Source organism: Cervus canadensis, chromosome X (genome assembly GCF_019320065.1).
Source record: "Cervus canadensis isolate Bull #8, Minnesota chromosome X, ASM1932006v1, whole genome shotgun sequence".
Taxonomy (NCBI): domain Eukaryota; kingdom Metazoa; phylum Chordata; class Mammalia; order Artiodactyla; family Cervidae; genus Cervus; species Cervus canadensis.
The window spans coordinates 70,522,860-70,545,153 of NC_057419.1; the positions used below are offsets into that span (position 1 = coordinate 70,522,860).

The window sequence follows — 22,294 nt, forward strand, 5'->3', positions numbered from 1 at the left end:
CAGTGGCTGACTTTATATTTTGGGCTCCAAAATCACTGCAGATGATGACTGCAGCCATGAAAGTAAAAGATGCTTACTCCTTGAAGGAAAGTTATGACCAACCTAGACAGCATATTAAAAAGCAGAGACATTACTTTGCCAACAAAGGTCTGTCTAGTGAAGGCTATGGTCTTTCCAGTGGTCATGTATGGATGTGAGAGTTGGACTACAAAGAAAGCTGAGTGCCAAAGAATTGATGCTTTTGAACTGTGGTGTTGGAGAAGACTCTTGAGAGTCCCTTGGACTGCAAGGAGATCCAGCCAGTCCATCCTAAAGGAGATCAGTCCTGGGTGTTCATTGGAAGGACTGATGTTGAAGCTGAAACTCCAATACTTTGGCCACCTGATGCGAAGAGCTGACTCATTTGAAAAGACCCTGATGCTGGGAAAGACTGAAGGCAGGAGGAGAAGGGGATGACAGAGGATGAGATGGTTGGATGGCATAATCGACTCGATGGACACGGGTTTAGGTGGACTCCGGCAGTTGGTGATGGATAGGGAGGCCTGGCGTGCTGCAGTTCATGGGGTAGCAAAGAGTCAGACACGACTGAGCAACTGAACTGAATGTTCACATTGTCTGAATCAGTACTGTATTCTGAAGAACTATCATCTTCTAAGACACTATTATATATGTCATCCAGAAAATCAGAGAAAGTATCTGCATAAAATTCACTGAAAAGTCCTTTACTCAAAATTTTGTGATGTGGCAATTTTGAAAGTTTTATGGTAATAAACTTGCATTTATAATACACAGAATGTTGGGATAAAAACTGAATGGAGCAAAATATGAATGATAATGACAATCGTAAGTTGTACAATGAACCCTTGATTAACTTAAAGCTCTAAAAACTATGCACAGTCATGTTAATTGTATCTCTCTATATAAAAATGTATTGATATATCTGTGGCCAATAATGTTTGGGTAACAAAAGATGTATTAATATGTCTCTTGTCAGTAATGTGTTAGCTGATCATGATAACTAATTGGAAATGGCAGATGGAGAGGAAGTGAAGCAAATGAGGTAAATGATGATACAGAGAATTGAGATGTAAAACGGAGAATGGTAAGGAATGAGTGTGGGGGGATGGGTGATGGAAAAGCTGGTCTTGGTTCTTATTACAGTGTAAAAAAACCAAAAGTTTATGTGAATATGATAATAAAACAAGAGAACTTGGAGAAAGACATTTAGGAGTAATTCGTACATAAATGCAACTGTAGACAGGTTGTACATATGATCCAAAAAGGTGGTGCTGCAGAATTAAAAGATAAACGCTAAGGCCTGAGTCTAGGGGAAATATTACAATGTAAGGTTGTGTAGAAGGGTACAAAGATTGATGTGAACAAACCAAGAGAGCAAAGCATCAATGTGTTTCATCTTGGAAAAATAGAATCTTTCTGATACAGAACTGATACAGTCAGGTAATGCCCATTGTAAAGACTTGAAAGGAACCGACTGAATGTGTCCAGATGCCAAACAGTTCATCTCCTAGTCTGATACAGTGATGGAAATTAGGAAAATTTGGGGATTTAGACCTGGGTTTCAATTCTGTCTTTCTGGTTGTATGATTTTCTGAGTATCAATAAAATAGTCAACACAACACTTGTCATTTAATACATACTTAAGAAATGGTCAGTGAATCTGTTATTAACAATCACTGTAGTACTGACATTACTTCAAAAGATGAGCTAAACTTTTTTTCCCTCTTCTTCTTCTTCACACCCTTTTCCTTTCTTTCCAAGAGCATTTCATGTATTCCCATTTCAGGGGAGGAAACATGGTAGCCAAGAATAAAGATAGCTGATCAACTTTGACTTTCAAATTACAGTTTTTGAAGCCAAGTCAAGAAAAGCTTGCATTCTCTTAACAATTCTCTCTTCTTTGGAAGAAGAAAGGACTTGTAGGAGAGCTAGGAAGAATGGGGATTCATGATATTAGAGAAATTTTTCAACACTGCAATAGTAGATATTTATTCAATTGTAACAATGTGTAGAAGAATCCAAGGAGATGCAACTAAGGTTCAGTAACATCTAAACTCTAAACATCTAAACCTAAATCAAATCCTTTATGATTATACAGTGTAAGTGACAAATAGATTCAAGGGATTAGATCTGATAGACAGAGTCCCTGAACAACTATGGACAGAGGTTCATGACTTTGTACAGGAGGCAGTGATCAAGACCATCCCCAAGAAAAAGAAATGCAAAAAGGGAAAATGGTTCTCTGAGGAGGCCTTACAAACAGCTGAGAAAAGAAGAGAAACTAAAGGCAAAGGAGAAAAGGAAAGATGTACCCATTTGAATGCAGAGTTCCAAAGAATAGCAAGGAGAGATAAAGTATTCCTCAGTGGTCAGTGCAAAGAAATAAAGGAAAATAATAGAATGGGAAAGACTAGAGATCTCTTCAAGAAAATTAGAGATATCAAGGGAACATTTCATGCAAAGATGGGCACAATAAAGGACAGAAATGGTATGGACCTAACAGAAGCAGAAGATATTAAGAACAGGTGGCAAGAATGCACAGAAGAACTATACAAAAAAGATCTTCATGACCCAGATAACCACGATGGTGTGATCACTCACCTAGAGCCAGACATCCTGGAATGTGAAGTCAAGTGGACCTTAGGAAGCATCACTATGAACAAAGCTGGTAGAGGTGATGGAATTCTAGCTGAGCTCTTTCAAATCCTAAAAGATGATGCTGTGAAAGTGCTGCACTCAATATGCCAGCAAATTTGGAAAACTCAGCAGTGGCCACAGAACTGGAAAAGGTCAGTTTTCTTTCCAATCCCAAAGGAGGGCAATGCCAAAGAATGTTCAAACTGCTGCACAACTGCACTCATCTCACATGCTAGCAAAGTAATATTCAAAATTTTCCAAGCCAGGCTTTAACAGTACGTGAATCATGAACTTCCAGATGTACAGACTGGATTTAGAAAGGGCAGAAGAACCAGAGATCAAATTGCCAACATCCGCTGGATCACTGGAAAAGCAAGAGAATTCCAAAAAAACATCTACTTCTGCTTTATTGACTATGCCAAAGCCTTTAACTGTGTGGATCACAATAAACTGTGGAAAATTCTTCAAGAGATGGGAATACCAGACCACCTTACTTGCCTCCTGAGAAACCTGTATGCAGGTCAAGAAGCAACAGTTAGAACTGGACACGGAACAACAGACTGGTTCCAAATCAGGAAAGGAATATATCAATGCTGTATACTGTCACCTGCTTATTTAACTTATATGCAGAGTACATCATGAGGAACGCTGGGCAGGATGAAGCACAAACTGGAATCAAGATTGCTGGGAGAAATATCAATAACCTCAGATACGCCAATGACATTATCCTTATGCCAGAAAGTGAAGAAGAACTAAAGAGCCTCTTGATGAAAGTGAAAGAGGAGAGTGAAAAAGTTGGCTTAAAGCTCAACATTCAGAAAAACAAAGATCATGGCATCTGGTCCCATCACTTCATGGCAAATAGATGGGGAAACAATGGAAACAGTGACAGACTATTTTTTGGGGCTCCAAAATCACTGCAGATGGTGACTGCAGCCGTGAAATTAAAAGATGCTTGCTCCTTGCAAGAAAAGTCATGACCAACCTAGACAACATTTTTTTTTTTTTTTTGCCCGGCGCCCAAGTGTGCCCCGGCCGGCTGGTCGACCTGGAGCTCCGTCAGACTGGCGCCCAAGTGGGCCGCGGCCGGCTGGTCGACCCAGAGCTCCCTCGGTAGACAGCATATTAAAAAGCAGAGACATTACTTTCCCAACAAAGGTCCATCTAGTGAAAGCTATGGTTTTTCCAGTAGTCATGTATGGATGTGAGAGTTGGACTATAAAGAAAGCTGAGCGCCGAAGAATTGATGCTTTTGAACTGTGATATTAGAAAAGACTCTTGAGAGTCCCTTGGGCAGCAAGGAGATCCATCCAGTCCATCCTAAAGGAAATTAGTCCTGAATATTCATTGGAAGGTCTGATGTTGAAGCTGAAACTCCAATACTGAGGCCACCTGATGCGAAGAACTGACTCATTTGAAAATACCCTTATGCTGGGAAAGATTGAAGGTGGGAGGAGAAGGGATGACAGAGGATGAGATGGTTGAATGGCATCACCAACTTGATGGACATGAGTTTCAGTAAGCTCCGGAAGTTGGTGATGGACAGGGAAGCCTGGCATACTGTAGACCGTGGGGTCACAAAGAGGCGGACATGACTGAGATACTGAACTGAAACTCTTTAGAATCTTCTACCTTTCAGAATGTGACAAAAAAAATTATACTGGAAATTTATCATTTGGGTTAAATCCTTCATATCATTCAGAACAAAAATTATGTCCAAAATAAGGTTAATAGATAAAATGAGACTTCTTTAGCCAATGTCTTTTCAAATAACTTCTACTGTGTTAATTGTGCAAATAACAGCAGATCTTGAAGTTATGCTGAACATACCAAATTTTTAAAAGGCTAAAGATAACAAGGGCTCAGTGATCAATCAAATAAATGCTTTGGAAATAGACCTATATTCAAATCCCATCTTGGCCACTTACAAGAACACTAGTGGTATCTTCTTTAGTAAGTTATTTAACTCTGGGAGTCTCAGTTGCTTCATCAGTAAAAGAGAGATTATACTATTGACCTGAGTTTTTCTGAGGTTTAGCAAAAATGATTTTAAGAAGGCCTGGTACTCAGCTTGATTCTCACTCAACAATGACTCTGACATTGGCAATTTTCTCATATCTCTTTGAAGCAGTAGCAAAAAACTTAATAATCTGTATGAATAGGCAAAAAAGTTAGAAACAAAGAATAAATAGGCTAATCGATACTTTAAAATGAGAAAAAAAAACAGTCTTGCTGTAGCACAGATTTCATTCTAATGGGAAGGGGAGAAGGTTACACAGAGGAGTGTTAGGGATGCTGAATAAATTGCTCCTCTTCACAAGTCTGACAGCCTACACTTTACCTGTGACTTATTCCAGAGGCCTGTGGAAATGTGGTAACAAGGGCAATTGTTTCATTTTCCTTTGTAATGATAAGTGAAAAATGGATAGTCAATAAAAAGAGATTATGAAAATGATCAAGAAACCCTGACCGTCTGTACTATTTATTGCCACTTCACATATGCTTCCTATGTTGCAAGTTAATGTTATATATGAATCACTTTCAAATGACCAAAAAAGGAAAAAAAAAAAACAAACCTTTAGTCCACTAATGGGCAGTTTATGGAGCTCAATTTTAAGGACTCCAAATTCTTCTTAGATTGTAAACATATTTATGACTGACCAGAGGCAAATAATAATAATGATTCTATGAAAACAATATTTACTTACCCAGTTGGAGCACAAGTATTAGATTTATTATTAAGAAAATAACGTGTTTGTGCACTTCCCTCTCTGTGGGTCCCCACTTGGAATAAAAATTAGACTGTCCAAATAAAGCTAAATAAACAGGGTTGAAAGACCGTTGGATGAATTCTAAAATATTCAGTATGGTTTATTATAACTGATCAGGCTAAACAAGGGACAAATGAAGATTCACTTCAAACTACTGAGCTAGGGAGCACGATGAAAAGAGACACCCCTTACTTATACAGAAGTAAAGCTGGACTTTCAGTACTGATTACAAGGTGAGAGAAATGAACACTCTGATAACACTGTAGTCAGTGTTTGTAATTCAGAAGTGCTCTTTGGAACACCATTCTAAAAACGGTAGGTGTTGCTTTCCAATTTTCAGAGGATAATACCTATTGGCTCCAAAGCATCACACATAGCGTTCCATAGAAAAGATGAATTTACAAACTGAACATTGAAAGACTCTAAGAGATACTGCAAATGGTTATTCAGGTAACTTTTCTTTCCTTCAACAAAACAAAAGCAGGAAACAAATATGAAAAGAAAGAACGTTACAAGAAGGGACTCAGCTTACCTCCATCTAGCTCCTCAGCCCCAAAATGATTCCTGTAGAAGAGCATGATTTCTATCTTGTAACATTTGTAGATGGTCACCAAACAAACGAGCAGCAGAAGGATAGCACCAAGCCCTCCAGCAAGTTCAACTGTATACATCAGCTCTAGAAAAAAAATTACCAGAGGGAATTATACCATATTCACATACAAAATCATAAATTCAACTTGATTTCACACTTCTGTGGATGAGATCAGATGTGGGTAGTGGACTGACACAACCCCTTTCCTTTCTGCAGTAGAATCTGACCTTTTGATAACTTTCTAGCTGTTTCCTTGGTAACCCGATAAGGTGGTATGTGGTAACTGTGTTGCTAAGCAACATTGCTTATGGTAAGAATGAACCTACATTGGTAGATTGCATTTGGACTGATTTGTAAATACCTGATTGGAAACTATAATTTGGGGCTTGCTAGAGTGAAAGTGCCTCTTACACATAACCTATTCCTGTGGGAATCCTGCAAGGTACGCTGGAGTTGATAAAAGAAATACTGGTTCCTCTGCAGATGAAGCTTTTAAGCCAGGATAGTTTCTGAACTCACCCAATCTGAATCTTAATCTTTCCCACCTCAGCCGTCACCCGGAGGTCGGGGCTGAGGAGAAATGAGGGGTAAACTGCACAGTTCCTGAAGGGCAGTGTGGAGTGTTGCATAGAGAGTTGGGTGGACCACCTAATGAATACTGTCTGCTGGCTCCTGCCAGAAGCGCTAACACTTGTCTTTCTCAACAGAGTGGTGCCAATATGGCTGACCACAGTCTTGGAGGCTGAGTGCTAACTTGGGCTTAAGAACTAGGCTCCCTAGAGGATGTCACACCAGACTATATGGTCGTTTTTTCCTTTCACTAAGCTCTTAAAAGGGCTTCCCAGGTGGCTCAGTTGTAAAGAATTGGCCTGCCAGTGCAGGAGATGCTGGTTTGGTCCCGGGGTCAGGAAGATCCACTGGAGAAGGAAATGGCAGTCCACTCCAGTGTTCTTGCCTGGGAAGTGCCATGGACAGAGGAAGCTGGTGGGCTACAGTCCATGGGGTCACAAAAGAGTCAGTCACGACTTAGCAACTAAACAGCAGCAACAGAGCTAAATATTTTTTTCTTATCCTTTCTTTCCCCTTCGACTTGGTATGTTACTACATTCTATCCAAAAGAGTAATTTTCTTGCCACCCTCTGTATACAAGTTCTCTTATTTCTATAGAATGTCTATAAGACATAATAAATGATCAGACAATTTTAGAGATAAAACATTCACTTCTTTTTTCTCCTTCAGAGCTCATGGACAATGTAACAAATTCAATGATACTGGTATTTAAACACTAGGCCAGAATGCACAGATTTTGAAGTCCACTTTAGTGAAACTTTAGTTAAACTGCCTGTGTATGTATGTTGACCTTGATCATCATAGTCCAAATGTTACTGATGGGTTGCTATTGTTCCCTGCAGTTGACAACTACCTTGAAAATACTAGTTTCCTTAATTACCACTAAAGATAACTATTCCTGAAATTATGGCCCTAAAGTAATTGTATTTTCAATTCTGTAATTTACAATCCACCAAAGGGTTGTCCAACTCTGTAATAGTCGATGTAGTCTTAGATTGAGAATTTAAAAAGAATATATGGGTTTTTTTTTCATTTATTTTTATTAGTTGGAGGCTAATTACTTTACAATATTGTAGTGTTTTTTGTCATACATTGACATGAATCAGCCATGGAGTTACATGTATTCCCCATTCCGATCCCCCCTCCCACCTCCCTCTCTACCCGATCCCTCTGGGTCTTCCCAGTGCACCAGGCCCGAGCACTTGTCTCATGCATCCAACCTGCCATATGACCCAGCAATACCACTTCTGAGAATCTATGGTTTTGCAGTGACAACTACTCTTGGGTTCCAAGATCACTCTTGAGATCTTACTAATGGGGAGAAATCATCATGGGTGCAATGCAGTATCAGTGATAAATAATCTGAAAAGTATGGGGCCATCATATTTTCACAAGGACATTTTTGTATTTGTGTGTGTTTGTATGTGATGTCACTTATCCTGTGATGATTACAGGAAAAAAAACAAACCTCAGCCATAATTCTTATCTAGTCATTCATTTCTAATTCAACAGTTGAATAAAAAGGTACATTTAACTAGTGTTTAATCAAGTGTAGCTTTCTGCTCTTATTAAAATTAAACAGGATGCAGAAGAAAAGCTTACAAAAAGTGATTGGAATTTATGAATTTAAGAAAGAAAAAATAAAGTGAGTTATTAAATCTTTAAGAGTCTAAGTTAACATAAAGTGTGAATTACTAAGAAGTATCTCACGGAAATTTATATAGTTTGTATTTATAAATATCAGACAGCTTTATCTGCTGAATTTTGTGAGGGACTACTACAAAAGTACCAGGAATGAAATACAAAACATGCTTCAGTATACTATTTTCCTACTACTATGTGATCAGAAAGGATTAGTGGGTATATAATTCTGTGTGGTACTTTGGGTCTTGTTTTCTCAGGATATCAGTTAAACTCCACCACACATAGACACCTGCATAAAACTCTAACTTAGGCCCATAGGCTAATTTACATACCAGAAAATCTGATTTCAATTATACTGGATATAATGGGAGAGATAAGCATTTGGACTGTGGCTTCTTTTAATATTCCTTCTGTTTTCTAATATAATGAATTTCATACTTGGAATTCATCACTCTAAAACATGTTGTGTGAGAAAAGAAATTACAAAAATAATGGAGAATGTGTAACCTCTACTCCCAAACACTGCTAGTGGAAATGCCCAAATGAAACTTCTATACTAGAAAAATTTGACTAGTTGCTAATAAAGTTAAATATGAATCCACCCTAAATATGAATCTACTCCTAAGTTCTTGCTCAAAGGAAAAATAAGCCAATGTCTACAAGAAGACTTGTACAGGATGTTCAGAGTAGTCTTATTCATAGTAACCACAACTGGAAGCAACCCAAATGCTCATTAACAGGGCATGATGAACAAAGTACTGTGTGTCAATGGGATACAATACACTCAGCAGTACAAAGAAAGAACTGCTGATAACATGCAGCCTTCGTGAATTTCACAAAATGATGTTAGCTGAAGGAAGCCAGACACAAAGAAATACCTTCAGTATATATATTTAAATAAAGTCCAAGGGCAGGCCAAAATAAACCTTAGTGATAAAGATCACAAAATGGATGCTTTGTGGATGAGTGACAGGAATATTTATTGGAAAGGGGAAAGAGGGAACATTCTGGGGTTAAAAAACAAACAAAAAAACTCTATCTTTTTCAGGTATAGATACAGCATATACATTTGTCAAAATTCACTGAGCTAGACACTTAAAACTTTTATGTTTTACCTTAGGTTAATTGCACTTCAGTTCTTTAAAATATTGGTATTTTTAAAAAGAGTCATTATAAGTTCTAATCCAAGGGATATGGGTGAAGAAGTTGTAAGGAAAGAAGGGAGGCAAGACAGCTGTGTTGCTGTAGAGAAGTGCCCAGGCAGGGAATGGTTCTTCCATGGTGCCCTTAAGCATATCCTTTGATTCTGGAACCATGCCTTAAATACTCATATCTCGCTGAATAGCTTATGTAACAATCAAAAACTATGTCTGAAATGTAATTCTATTAATTCAATAAGCAGAATTCTTTTCCCTCAGACAGTATTTATAACAGTGGTCTTTATACACATTTTTTATAACTCCTAAAAATTAAGTATGTGTAAGTTAAAAATGTTAAGAAAGTAAGCTCTTCTTATTTTTAGGGAAGTAGTTGCCCAAATATGAATTATTCCCATTGCTAGATGTCATGAGTCACTCAGAAACCATATATACTACCGAAACACACTGCTTACGAGGCTAACCAATAATACTAAATGTCTAAAACATAATGAGAAAAAGAGAGCAGGGTAGGTGAGGTTTATCAATTACAGAAATGCTCTTGTGTCTCATGAATCCCTCCTTTAAGGTACAAACATGAAAAGTTGTATATGCCTAGAGTATGAGCAACAAAGCAAGAAAAAAATCTTCTGAGCCATATGGCAGTCATTTACTTAATAATAGGGATACCAAAAATTAGTCCAAGAAACAGCATTTGCAAAAAGCTAACTTACCTTGAATCAAACCAGTCAATCCTAAAGGAGATCAACCCTCAATATTCATTGGAAGAACTGATGCTGAAGCTGAAGCTCCAATACGTTATCTACCTGATGCAAAGAGCTGACTCATTGGAAAAGACCCTCATGCTGGGAAAGATTGAGGGCAAGAGGAGAAGGGGACAACAGAAGATGAGATGGTTAGATAGCATCACTGACTCATTGGATAGGAATTTGAGCAAACTCCAGGAGATAGTGAAGGACAGGGAAGCCTGGCGTGCTGCAGTCCATGGTGTTGCAAACAGTTGGACAAAACTTAGTGACTGAATAATGACAACAAGTTATCTTGAGATCATGACAGTATCTCAGATTTTCCTCAGAAACTAAAGTATTACAAGGAGAAGCACAGTGTCTTATAACAAACTTGCAAGTTGGAAAAGAAATGTCTTTCCCTAGTTTATATAATAATGCCTGCTACCTCAGTGACTACATTGCTTTTATGCAAGACTAATAAACATGGCTTTGGTAGTATAAACGTATTTAGCTTAAACATTTTTCCATTTAGGTTTTTTGCATTGGTTTACATAGCATGTGTAAATTCTCCTGAAGAAAATGATATATTAGATTTGGTTCCACATTCTTTTGCTCTAAGCTGGACACATTCATTAATATGAGTGCCAGCCAATATTGCTTACACATTAGGTGAGGACAAAATTACTAGGGGTTAAATTCTGTTACAGTTAAAAGAAATGATGTGAACCCACTGCTGTATTTTATCTTTACATTACAATGGGAATGGTGTTGCCCTAGCAAATGTCATTTCCTTTTGAAATGGGATCTACTTTTCAGCTCAAGTTCAAGCTGCCTGGAGTGGCAGCATTTAAAAAATAAAAAGATTCCATTTCAGCAGAATTCAACATCAGAGGATGGACAAAGAAAATGCAAACCTTTAAAACTCTGTTTAGCCTCTGTGTTATTTTGTTAAAATGATAGACTCTGCCCCCTTTAAGGGACTGAGATGGAATACGGAAAATTGTAAAGCAAAATCACTGGGCAAAACCTAAGGGAACCTGGCATTTGGTTAAACACAACAAATGAACAAGTGCCAAAGAGTTACGTTTAAGGGCGCTGGCAGTCATTTAGTTACAGGCAATTAACAATAGTCCGTGGAAAGCTCAAGTATGGGCTAAGGGAAAACACATTGATTATTGCTGCAGTAGTAGACTGCTTTTGGAATAAATTGCTTCAATTTAAAACTAGATTTGCTACAAGCATTTTGAGCAATGACTACAATTTTTTCTTATCAAGACAGTTGGACCAAGCAACCCTTTAAAAGAAACAGCTAATTAAAATAAAGCGCATGCCATCCGCTAGTATATTGGATTACATTGCAAATAATAAATGCATTTGGTTTACACTAATCTTGCTGCAATTACCTAGTGTAGTCTGGAATCCTATTTTTTTTTTATTGGCCTGTACCTGGTGTTATTGTTTGCAAACTTTTTCTGCTAGGTATCTTTGAAGAGGTAAAGATGTTAACAGAGTTAAATCAAAGTTTATAATTTTGAACTCTTCGCTTGGAGTATTCATTTTCTTCTCTCTGTTTATACATATCATCTTGCTTAAAGTATAGCTGAAGATTTTAGGTGACTTTATAGTTCATCCTAAAATTGCCTCGTTCACTATATAAAGTCCTTTCAAATGCTCTGCCCTGATTTATATGCAGTAAAATGTAAGTTCGTGGGGAAAATGCATGATAGACAATATAATGATCTTAGTTTATTCATTAGCTTCACCAAGTACATTTCTTTTTCTCTCATTGTGTTATAAAGAGCTAAACTTTATAAGGATTTATCCATCCACATAAATTCATATGCATATTTATTTCTCCGGAGCAGTATAACTTATTTGTTCCTGGCAGGAGGGTAATTATACTCAGCCTACAAAGATATTCAACTCAATTCTACAATACATCAATGCAATTTAGAAGCAGTTATAATTTTTTTTGGCAACACATTAAGAAACTGAATTGCTATTCACATAATAGCAAGAAAATGTTTTCAGAAGGTATAAACTGGTATGTAAAGATAGTAGTTTTGCTCTTGAAAAAGTGCTTTTTGGAAGAAAGAAGGGTAGACATAATAACAATAATAATAGTAATAATAATAAATGAAAATGGTCTCTGAATTTAACAACTTGATCTGTGCAGCCAAACATTTGGGCAAAAGATGACCTTCAAAGTAGTGTGTTTTGCCATTTTGGAAAGAGGTTTTCAGCCAAAGTATCAAATTAATTTAGTGTCAATTGAGAATGCAAATAGGGTCTTGGTGGAGACCCATGATTAAGGTCTAGCTAGACTAAGCTCCCACAAGCCCTTGGATCTGAAATGTTATACATTCATAAACTATTAAAATGAAGAATTAAATGAAAGACTAGACAGAAGAAATGCATTGTTCTTTATATAGTTACCCGTGGAATGTCCTTTTTCTTTCCCCAACCAGACAGGAAGGGTGCTAAGTTTTGTTTTGTATTTTTTTTCCTATGAAGTAGGGAATATTCATAAGTGGTATGTATTAAAAGACAATTTACAATGAGTAATGACAGAAATCAAGTAAAACATGAATCCATGAGTTTATATTAATTATAAGCAAATTAATAAAAAGGAAAGCTCTCCTTTAGAGCAGAATGCCAACTGGCAAATATAGAAGGAATAATAGAGCTGGAAATCACCACTTTCTACCATCCTAATAATAAATGACTCAGGAAAGAATTATCAACAAAGCCTAAAGTTAATGGATAAAAGACTGATGAGGTGGAACATTCATACTATCTTAAAGCACCTCCTTACTAATTATTTACTAATGATTAAGGGAGAAACAGACACCATCTTAAGGAACTGACCCAAATGAGCATCACCACTCATTGTACACAGCATGACATCGTGTACCTCCTGACGTAATGCATCAAGAAGGCAGAACAACGTTTATGTGGTATTCCAGCCACATATAAGAAAATATCTGCCCAAGGAGGAAATAACAGACAAACTCAAACTGAGGGACACAGTATAAAAAATAAAATCTGGTTTCTATTCTTCGAACAAGTCAAAGGCATAAAAGGCAAATAAAGGTTGAGGGACAATCCCAGGTTAAAAGAGACTAAAAAAACTTGACAACTAAATGGACTTGCATAATTCTGGATGGAAAAAGTGGTACAACAATATTATGGGAATACCCTTTGAAATGTGAATATAAACTATATATTAGATAATAGCAGTCTATCAATTTTCAATTTTCCTAAATTTGATAAATATACTCTGATGTTGTAAGAAAATGTCCTTGTTTTTAGAAGATTCACGTTGAATAATTTAGTCATGATGTCTGCAATTTACTCTCATGTGATTCAGAAATATGTATTTATATACATGGCATAGATTTATCTTATCTAACCTGTCTAGATGAAGAGATATAAGGCAAGTGTGGCAAAATGTTAATAATAGGTGAATCTAGTTGAAGAGGCTATATGGAAGTTTATTGTATTATTCTTACAGCTCTTCTGTAATGTTTGCAGGTTTCTTTTTTCAAACTAAAAGACTTTCACTATAGCATTTATCATTATAGGATATAATATTTACTTTTCTAATTACTATATTTATTATCTATTGTCTATCTCCTCCCATTGGAATTTAAATTCCATCAGGGCAAGTTTTTCTTTGTGTATTTTGTCCATATGTTTTTTTTTCCTGATACTATCTCAAGTGCCTTGAAATCTACCTGACACATAGAAGACACATAGAAGAAATTCACTGAATATTTGTTGAATAAGTGGATGACTGAATGACTAAGAACAAGTACAATTTTCTAATGAAAAGTTAGATTTCTTTTGGTATTCCACTCTAAAATTAGAATAATATCTCTGTGAGCCATTTTTCCAGACAATGTGTCATGAGGTTCAAGTAACTGATGAGGTATAATTATTAATACACAGTCTATTAACTTGATAAAACTTCATTTTATAAAAAAAATGGTTAACTTCATAGTACGGATTTAAAATGATTCTTCTGTCTATAAACCCAATGATAACATACATAGTCTTTGTAGACTTAAAGAACTAGGAGAGTTTGAATTCACTTGGCATTTAGGAATCAATCTTGTATTGTTTTACATCTTTGATATTATTATATTATTTATTACTCATTTTTGTCTTTTCACTCACTCCTTCTTTCACTTTCTTTTTGTTCTTTAAGTGCTATAAATGTACCAGGTATAGTGTGTTGAGTTCTAGTGATCAAATGATGGATGGAATATACTCCTTGCCTTGAAGGAGCTGATGTGTAGTTGCAGAGTCAGGCATGCAAGGAAATATTTTTAAAAAAATAAAAAAATATTAAAAAAAAAAGCTAATCTTTATTGTGCACCTAAGTGTCACTCTGCTAGGCCTTTTATACAGGGGTAAGAAATGCTCTACGGTAAGAATAATAATCAAGGACCAGATTAGCATCTCACTCAGGGTGCTTTGTGTATGCATGTTGTGTTTCTGTTGGGGGATTTTAGAGACAGATCAGACACTGTATGGCGCACTTCAGGAAAGAGGCTGCAAACGAGTTTGGCAAGGTTGAGTGTGGAGAACAGGGAAAGCAAGTATATGGTATGATGGGTGATGGTCAGCAAATTTTTGCTCTGGTTTCTCAGCTGGTATATATTATCTTTTTTTTTTCCCAAGCAACTAGCATGTACCTTGAAAATAAATATTTGTTTGAAGGATTCATAGTGTCAATTAAGTCACGTTTCTTAAAATTAGGTCAGAAAAATAGGACAATGATTCTCCCCAGTGGAAAATTGACATATATTTTCAAAATGTACCATGCGGTCTTACTAACACAGACAGAGCTTTATCGCTGAAAACATTTGCCTTTTGGATTATAAAGGTACTGTTTGAAACAGGTCAATCCAGAGACCATAAGGTGGGCTGTGCACAGACTACCATGTATTTGCACACACAGAAACATACCAAATATTCAGATGGGGCCCCCTTCATTTTAGATTGCGTAGGACTTAGCGTGATGGGGAGAAACCAGACGAAAGAAGATTCTGCTATAATGAACAACAAAATGGGCCTTAGGTGACCAGCTTAGAAAAGACATAGCCATTTTTCATCAAGGTGTCAAACTTCACTGATGCCGAAAAGAAAATCTCTGAGAAGAAAAAGTATTTGCTTTACTTCTACTAGGAATTTCCTTTCAATATGTCATACAAATAGACAGTCACAGATGGAGTGTTACAAAACGTCTCTGGAGAGAAAACTGTCAGAGTGAAGGTGGCGTTGCCATTTAACTCCTTTGTGTTAAGGGCTGCAGTGTTTATCCTGGACGCAACCCTCCACCAGAGGAAATATTGTCGCATTTAGAAGAATTTGGTCTTCCACTGGGATTGCTTCAGATTGACCAAAGAACCCAGAACATCTGGGCAGCTTAGATAACCAATAGAAGGAACCATGTTTTCGATAGAAACACTGAACACTTCTAAAAAAAACCTGTATGATGATTTGCAGCATATTCAGTATATTGAGTTGTTAAGAATAGATTTATAAAATATATTACACATGTAGAAACGAATTGCACTGCAGTAGACAAAATGGGATGTTTTGATAAACTGCAGAATTCTATGTTGTTATAATTTTTTCCCTTTAGGATTTCTTTTTTAGGATTTTTAACATATTTCTTAATTATTGAAAGCATTACAATAAAATGTGTTTGGCAAAAGCTGTCTCTCTCACAAGACAAGTTTCATTCAAAATCTTGGTGATTCCACAGAGCTAGAGAATATTAAGGTAAAAATAATAATCAAACCACATGCTGGGGCATTTCCCTCAATGGAAGTAACAGAAAAATCCTTTTCTTATCCCTGTTGAAACGTTTTTGACCACTCTGTTTTCCGAAAACATAAAAATGCTGAGGAAAATAGTGGTAAGTTTGCTTTCCCTTTCTCATTTTGTAAAGAGATACTAATCAAGAATTTATTAACATTTAAGTATTTTTTTTCCTCCCATCAACATTCTATGAAGGAATAGACATGCCTTGGGAACTACCAGTAGCAGGACCTACCATGCCTTGATTCCTCCTAAGCTTCCTTAAGCCATGACAAAGTTGAGAATAAGGTGGGTTTCTTATATCTTTTAGTGGCCTGTGTTGTCAGGATATATGAATAGCCCATCTTCCATAATGAATTCTCTTTTACCAAAACGGCAATAACACTGCCCTGCTTCACATAGAGTAAGGCCTTATCTTATTGTCTCACTCTATGTACTGGTTTTTGGTGTGTGAAAATTAGCAGCGGTTTGAGAAAATGCAGAAGTCAAGGTGTCCCCCAATATACAATGTTTTCTAATATAGACAGATACAAAAGAGAAGAAAGACTAAATTCAAGGAAACAGACTTTTAAAATGTGGAAATAATTTGATATTAAAATGTGGAAATAATTTGATATTATAGAAAACAGATTAAGGGTAGGTTTCCTATAAGCATTTTGAATACTCCAGACTGTAGCAATAGATTTTTTTCTCACCTTTTTTCCTGACTATAAAACATGCTTATTGTAAAAAATTTGAAAATCATATAACAATAAGAAAAAGAACTTAAAGGTCACATGGAATCAGACCACCCTGAGATAACCACTATTACTACTCCAGTTACAATTTTTTAATGAATCTCTTTCTAATGTGTTAGATGTCGAGTGAACTTAATAGAGGCAAGTGACCTATAGCTTTAAATGCTAATACTTCAAAAAAGCTTATATTTTGCCTTTTACTCTGGACACGGAATAGAGTTGTCCACGGTGGTTTATAATCTCTGTTTTGCCGAGGATCCTCATGGTAAACTATTTATCCTAATTAATTTTTCATTCACCTATCTACCCAATCATCATTTATAGATGCTTGATTTAGGAAGGCAAGTCAAGCAGGAATTATTTAACTCTACCATGGAGCTTTTCTCTGTATACAAAATAATCATTTTTTGGCAACAGTTTACAAATATTCCCTGAAAAAGTAGATTAAAACATAATCCAATTTTAGAGAAAATACGGATTTCAAGTTACATTTAATCTAATTGTATTGTTTTACTGAAAAGCAAACTAACCTGGCTTGTGAATAGGTAAAACTTGAGGGACTTCCCTGGTGGTCCAGTGGTTAAGACTCTGTGCTTCCACTGCAGGGGGTGTGGGTTTGATCTCTGATTGAGGGAGGAAGATCCCGAATGCCACATGGCAAGTTGAAAATATATTCTAATATTATCAACTTTTATGGTACTATTGAGTTGCCACTGACATTAGTTTGCCCAGGAAGACAGCCAATATGGACTTTTGTTGTGACATATTTAATGTATTCCTTTTAGCTACTTTCAATAGTGATATATTTAGATAATATAGACACACTTGTTCACCTGGGGAGAATTAGAAATGCACCCAAGCAGTTGTGAGTCATTATCTGGAAATGGTGAAATAGTATAAATGAGTTTTCAAGTCATATTCATTTTATATTTCATACTAGAATTAGAACTCCAAACTGAGTTAAGTCAAGTAATTTAAGTATCATTCTTCAGGTTTTGATAATGGCCTCTTCCATTTTAGTTTCTGTGAATTTGGTCGCCGTTAGGAGTCAGTACTTTAAACCGCAGTCACATATCTTAAGGAATGCTAATTTCTATTCTGCCTAGAGAAACTTGTCATCTAAAGATGTGAATCAACTTTACAAACAGTTAAAAGTAACCAAAGTCCTGAGAAGAGCAACTGTTCCATTCCACTTTCAAGATTTGAAAATTGAGGTAAAATGATACAAAACTCTGACAACCTGCAAAAGCTGATGAATGGGCTAATATATACTATTAGTCACCCAGGGTTTAATATGTTCTTACAAGATTACCACACTGTGGTTTAAAGACAATTAGGTAAATGACAAAAATGAAGAACAATGACATAAAGAGACTTGCTCTAGGTCACACACAAGAGTCAAAAACAAAACACTCTGAAGTAACTGTTTTTCCATCACAGTTCACAATTTTTTCAGTCAATCTTCATTCATATCAAACTCTAATTCATTGTAATGACTCTTGGGTGATCTTTAAAATGACGATTTTATGCTTTCTTAAATATACCACTGAATTTCTTTTGGTCAAGTACAAACAAAGTCTATTTTAATAGCATTTAAATGTCCAATTGTAATTCAGAGAAATCAACCTCCGGATATATCATTCCTCACAGAACACATGCTAAGAATAGCATATGTGCCCTAAAAGTAGAGACAAATAGCTAACATATTTCTTACAGATGGCAAATGCAATTCTCAACTCTAAAATCTAATACAAGTTACCATGGTAATTTATTGGAAATCAACACATTTTTTTCCTACTATATGACCTGAGAGAACAGTTAGCATTTTTTAATGTGTCAAGTCTAATTTCTCACTTTACTGACCTGGTTGTCAAAGTTCAATATACAGGGAACTGCTTATTAAAAGTTATACCTTGCATTTTTGACCCAGTTGTGCCATTTCTCAACTGAGCGCAAGAATTCACAGCCATGAAAAGGTACAGCCATCTCCCTCTCCCCAACAATGATCACCAGCATGGTGATCGACCTTCTTCCTGCAGCAGTGACTTAACTACTAAGGACAACTAACCCATTGCCTTGCCCAGAGCTGGCACTTAGTACATATTTAGTGAATTGGAATGATTTATTGCTTTCTCATGCAATAGCATTATATGAATATATGAATTATTTTTAGCGGTGAAGTGAGATTTCGAGCAGGATATGAGAACTTGTCAGTTACTAGGTTGTTTTGACCTAGAAATAATGAGAACATGAAGGTAGTTCTGAGAAGTGAAGTGAGTGGTGTGTCAGTGGGTAGTGGTCACAGAGATGGTATTCTGTTTGTGATCTCTGATCGCATATGTAAAATTGGGCAATGTGTGTGCCTCGTGATATCTGTGGCTTCTTGCAATTATCTTAAACTGAATTAATATTGTTGAAGCTGCTTGTGTGTTGCTTTCCAAGACAAAGATCCCAGTTCCAGTGGATTCCCTCTGCTCTCACTGTAGGTCTGTGTTTTTATAACCTCTTTAGATGCTAGACAGATGCCTGTAAACAACGATTTGAACTTTCGAACATGCAGGCCTGTTTATCCAGATTCTGTTACTGGGTTATTTCTTCTTTGCCTGTTTTGTAATCATATCTTTGACCATGGAGGTTCAGTTTTCATACTGTCTGCCCTTCCTTACAACACATAGTTGAGATTCAGCTGGATGCAAGTGTTTAAAACAGGAAATCAGCAGTATTTACTGCCTATCATAGAGCTTGTTTCTCCTTGGTAATTGCTATTTTCACAGACTGAACTCTGTATATAGCCTATTTTCATAGGCTGAAATACATGTATATACCCATATATAGGATGTGGAGACATTCTTAAGTGGATTTCCTTTTTCAAAAGAGATATGTAGGAACTGTGTCCAAGAATGAAGGCTCTCTTCCTGTAAGAGGGTAATTATTTAATAGTTGAAGAGAGTGTTCTCTCAGATATTGCCCTGAGTAGCAAATGTGTTCTATAAAGCACAATTTCATTGAATACATGAGGCAAGTAACCTCATTAAGAGGGGATGTGAGGGCAATGTACAAATGTTCAACTAGGTTCAAAGGTGTTGATCATGTAAAAAGAATGGGGCAATTAGTTAGAATTAATCCCACTGACTGGCTCTACCTCTCTTTCATTCCTCTGTCATGGAAACAGTGAGCTTGAGAGAATTACTTGCTTTTTACCTATTAGATTCTACCAAGTTTGTTAGAGGACCTATTGTCTAGGCAAAGACCTTGGCATGCCAAATGTGATCCACAGACCAGCGGCATTAGCACCAATAAGAAACCTATTTGAAATTCAAATCTTGAGTTCACCTTAGACTAAGGAAATAATAAGAACTTGAAAAATCACTTTTAAACAAACTTCCTAGGTGATTTCTATGAACTGTAAAGATTGTGATAGCAACAACAGCAGATTGTAAAGCATTGCTCTAGGGACTTCTAGTTAATTCTCTCAGAGTGGTATAGGGGAGCAAATTTTGCTACCCCCCAAAGTATCTCTTTGGTATGATGATTAACTTAGTCTGATTATTTTAAAGAAAAAGAAACTCAGAAGTTTTTCTTGTTTCCTCCAGCTTAGTTGCCCAAAATACTGGGGTGGCCAAAAAGTTCGTTCAGGTGTTCTGTGCCATCTTATGGACAAACTTGAACAAACTTTTCGGGTAACCCAATAATTTCGGTATTGGAGAAGGAAATGGAAACCCACTCCAGTGTTCTTGCCTGGAGAATCCCAGGGACCAAGGAGCCTGGTGGGCTGCCGTCTATGGGGTCGCACAGAGTCAGACATGACTGAAGTGACTTAGCAGTAGCAGCAATAATTTCGGTAAAGGGCCTGTTCCCAGAATAGAGCTCTCAGCAGAGACATCTGCAAAGAACAAGGGCCAGGTGTGGTGAGGGGAACCTAGCAGGGCCTAGAGATCAGAGTCCACTCTGTGTCCCATGGTCTCTGCCTGGCCCAACAAACATTTGCCTTTCCAATTCCACATGAATTGCCTTCCTACCCTTTTAGGTTCCAAACCACTACCCCCAATATCCTTGTTTATCTTTAGCTGAAGATGGTATTTAAGTCAGGATTTCAGTCATTTTGGTGAGTTACTCAGTTCTCCTGGGTTTCTCTGATGTATGAAGTGCAAAAAAGTGAAAGTGTCAGTTGCTCAGTTGTGTCCGACTCTCTGTGACCCCAAGAACTGTAGCCTCCCAGGCTCCTCTGTTCACAGAATTTTCCAGGCAAGAATACTGGAGTGGGTAGCCATTCCCTTCTCCAGGGGATCTTTCTGACTCAGGGATCGAACCCAGGTCTCCTGCATTGCAGGCAGATTCTTTACCATCTAGCCACCAGGGAAGCCCATACATGTTATTAAACTTTTGCTTAGATTTTCTCCTATTGATCTGTCTCATGTCAGTTTAACTCAGATAAAAGAACTTAGATAGGTACAGAAAAAAATTCTTCCTCCCTGACAGTTGGCGTAGCAGGTAGGATTCAACCTGACTAGCTGGATACTACTAAGTCCGAGGATACTGTAGCTAAGAGATTCTTCAATAATTGACCAAAACTGGCCAAAGGTAAGAGTTTTTACCATGTAATTTGGTCTCCCAGATCTCTGCCTGTGGGTCTGTTGGAAACGAGGGTGGTAAGAGTCCTTTCTCTCTTTTATAAAATTAGATTAGCAAGAGAAAATATTTGTGGAGTTAGTTTCTTGGACTTAGAAACTGTGGTAAACTCAGCAGAGTATTCTTGGCTTTATTGATCCTTTTCCTCCTAAAGATGGTAACCTGTTCTTTGCCTCTGTCTGTTGTGTCATTTGTTCTATATCCTGAGAGCTTGACTTTTTGACCAGTGGGGATATTCTCCCCGGCATGTACATTATAGATAGGGTATTTTTATACCTCTAGATGGCAATACCATAATCAATTTGTAAAAAAGCTCTATTTACTTAGCTTAAAGTAAGCACTTATATAAATTATTTCTAAATATAATAGGAATTAACTCAAATGTTCCTCAAGTTCATGTGATCTAAGATTCATCTTTAGTCAATAAAAGTAAATTTAAAATTACTGGTGTAATTAAAACAGGTATATCTTTAGAGTTATCAGCATTCAGTGTAATACTTTTATTCTATCTAGGTTTACTAAAAGTCAAAGAAGTTCATGCTATCTCTGTTATAAAATTTGTCAACAAGAAAAATAACTTAAAAGAGTTAACTGCTTTAATGTCTCATAAAACCTTCAGGGGTAATCTAAGTGTGATTATTAAAGACAAATGTATTAAAGAGATGCAAATGAGATAAACCCTTTTAGGTAAACTTTTTAAAAATGATTGTTTTATGATTGTTAAATAGTTTCCCAAATCTTTTTGGGAAATTAAACCCTTAGGGTTTTGCTATCTCAAATTAAATGAGGGAAATTCATTAAATATCTAGATCATTTCTGAATAAGATAAAATAATAAAACGTTAATACATTGTTTTATCTACTTCTGACTTCCTAGTACAGGTAGACTAAAGATGAATTCAGTTTTTTAGTCACCAGATCTCATGCCCCACTGAAAGACTGCACTACTTAAAAGGGCACATATGTCTAGAAACTATAAA

The 22,294-nt window shown here is 36.6% G+C and overlaps 1 protein-coding gene across 1 annotated transcript in view; it reads right to left on the reverse strand.

Annotated features, from left to right (window-relative positions):
* Positions 1-22,294, reverse strand: part of IL1RAPL1 (interleukin 1 receptor accessory protein like 1) — a 1,385,702-nt gene that overhangs the window by 16,924 nt on the left and 1,346,484 nt on the right. Inside the window, exon 9 of the mRNA XM_043458964.1 lies at positions 5,959-6,102. Coding sequence (XP_043314899.1) covers positions 5,959-6,102 — 144 coding nt within the window. The remainder of the gene's footprint in view (positions 1-5,958; positions 6,103-22,294) is intronic.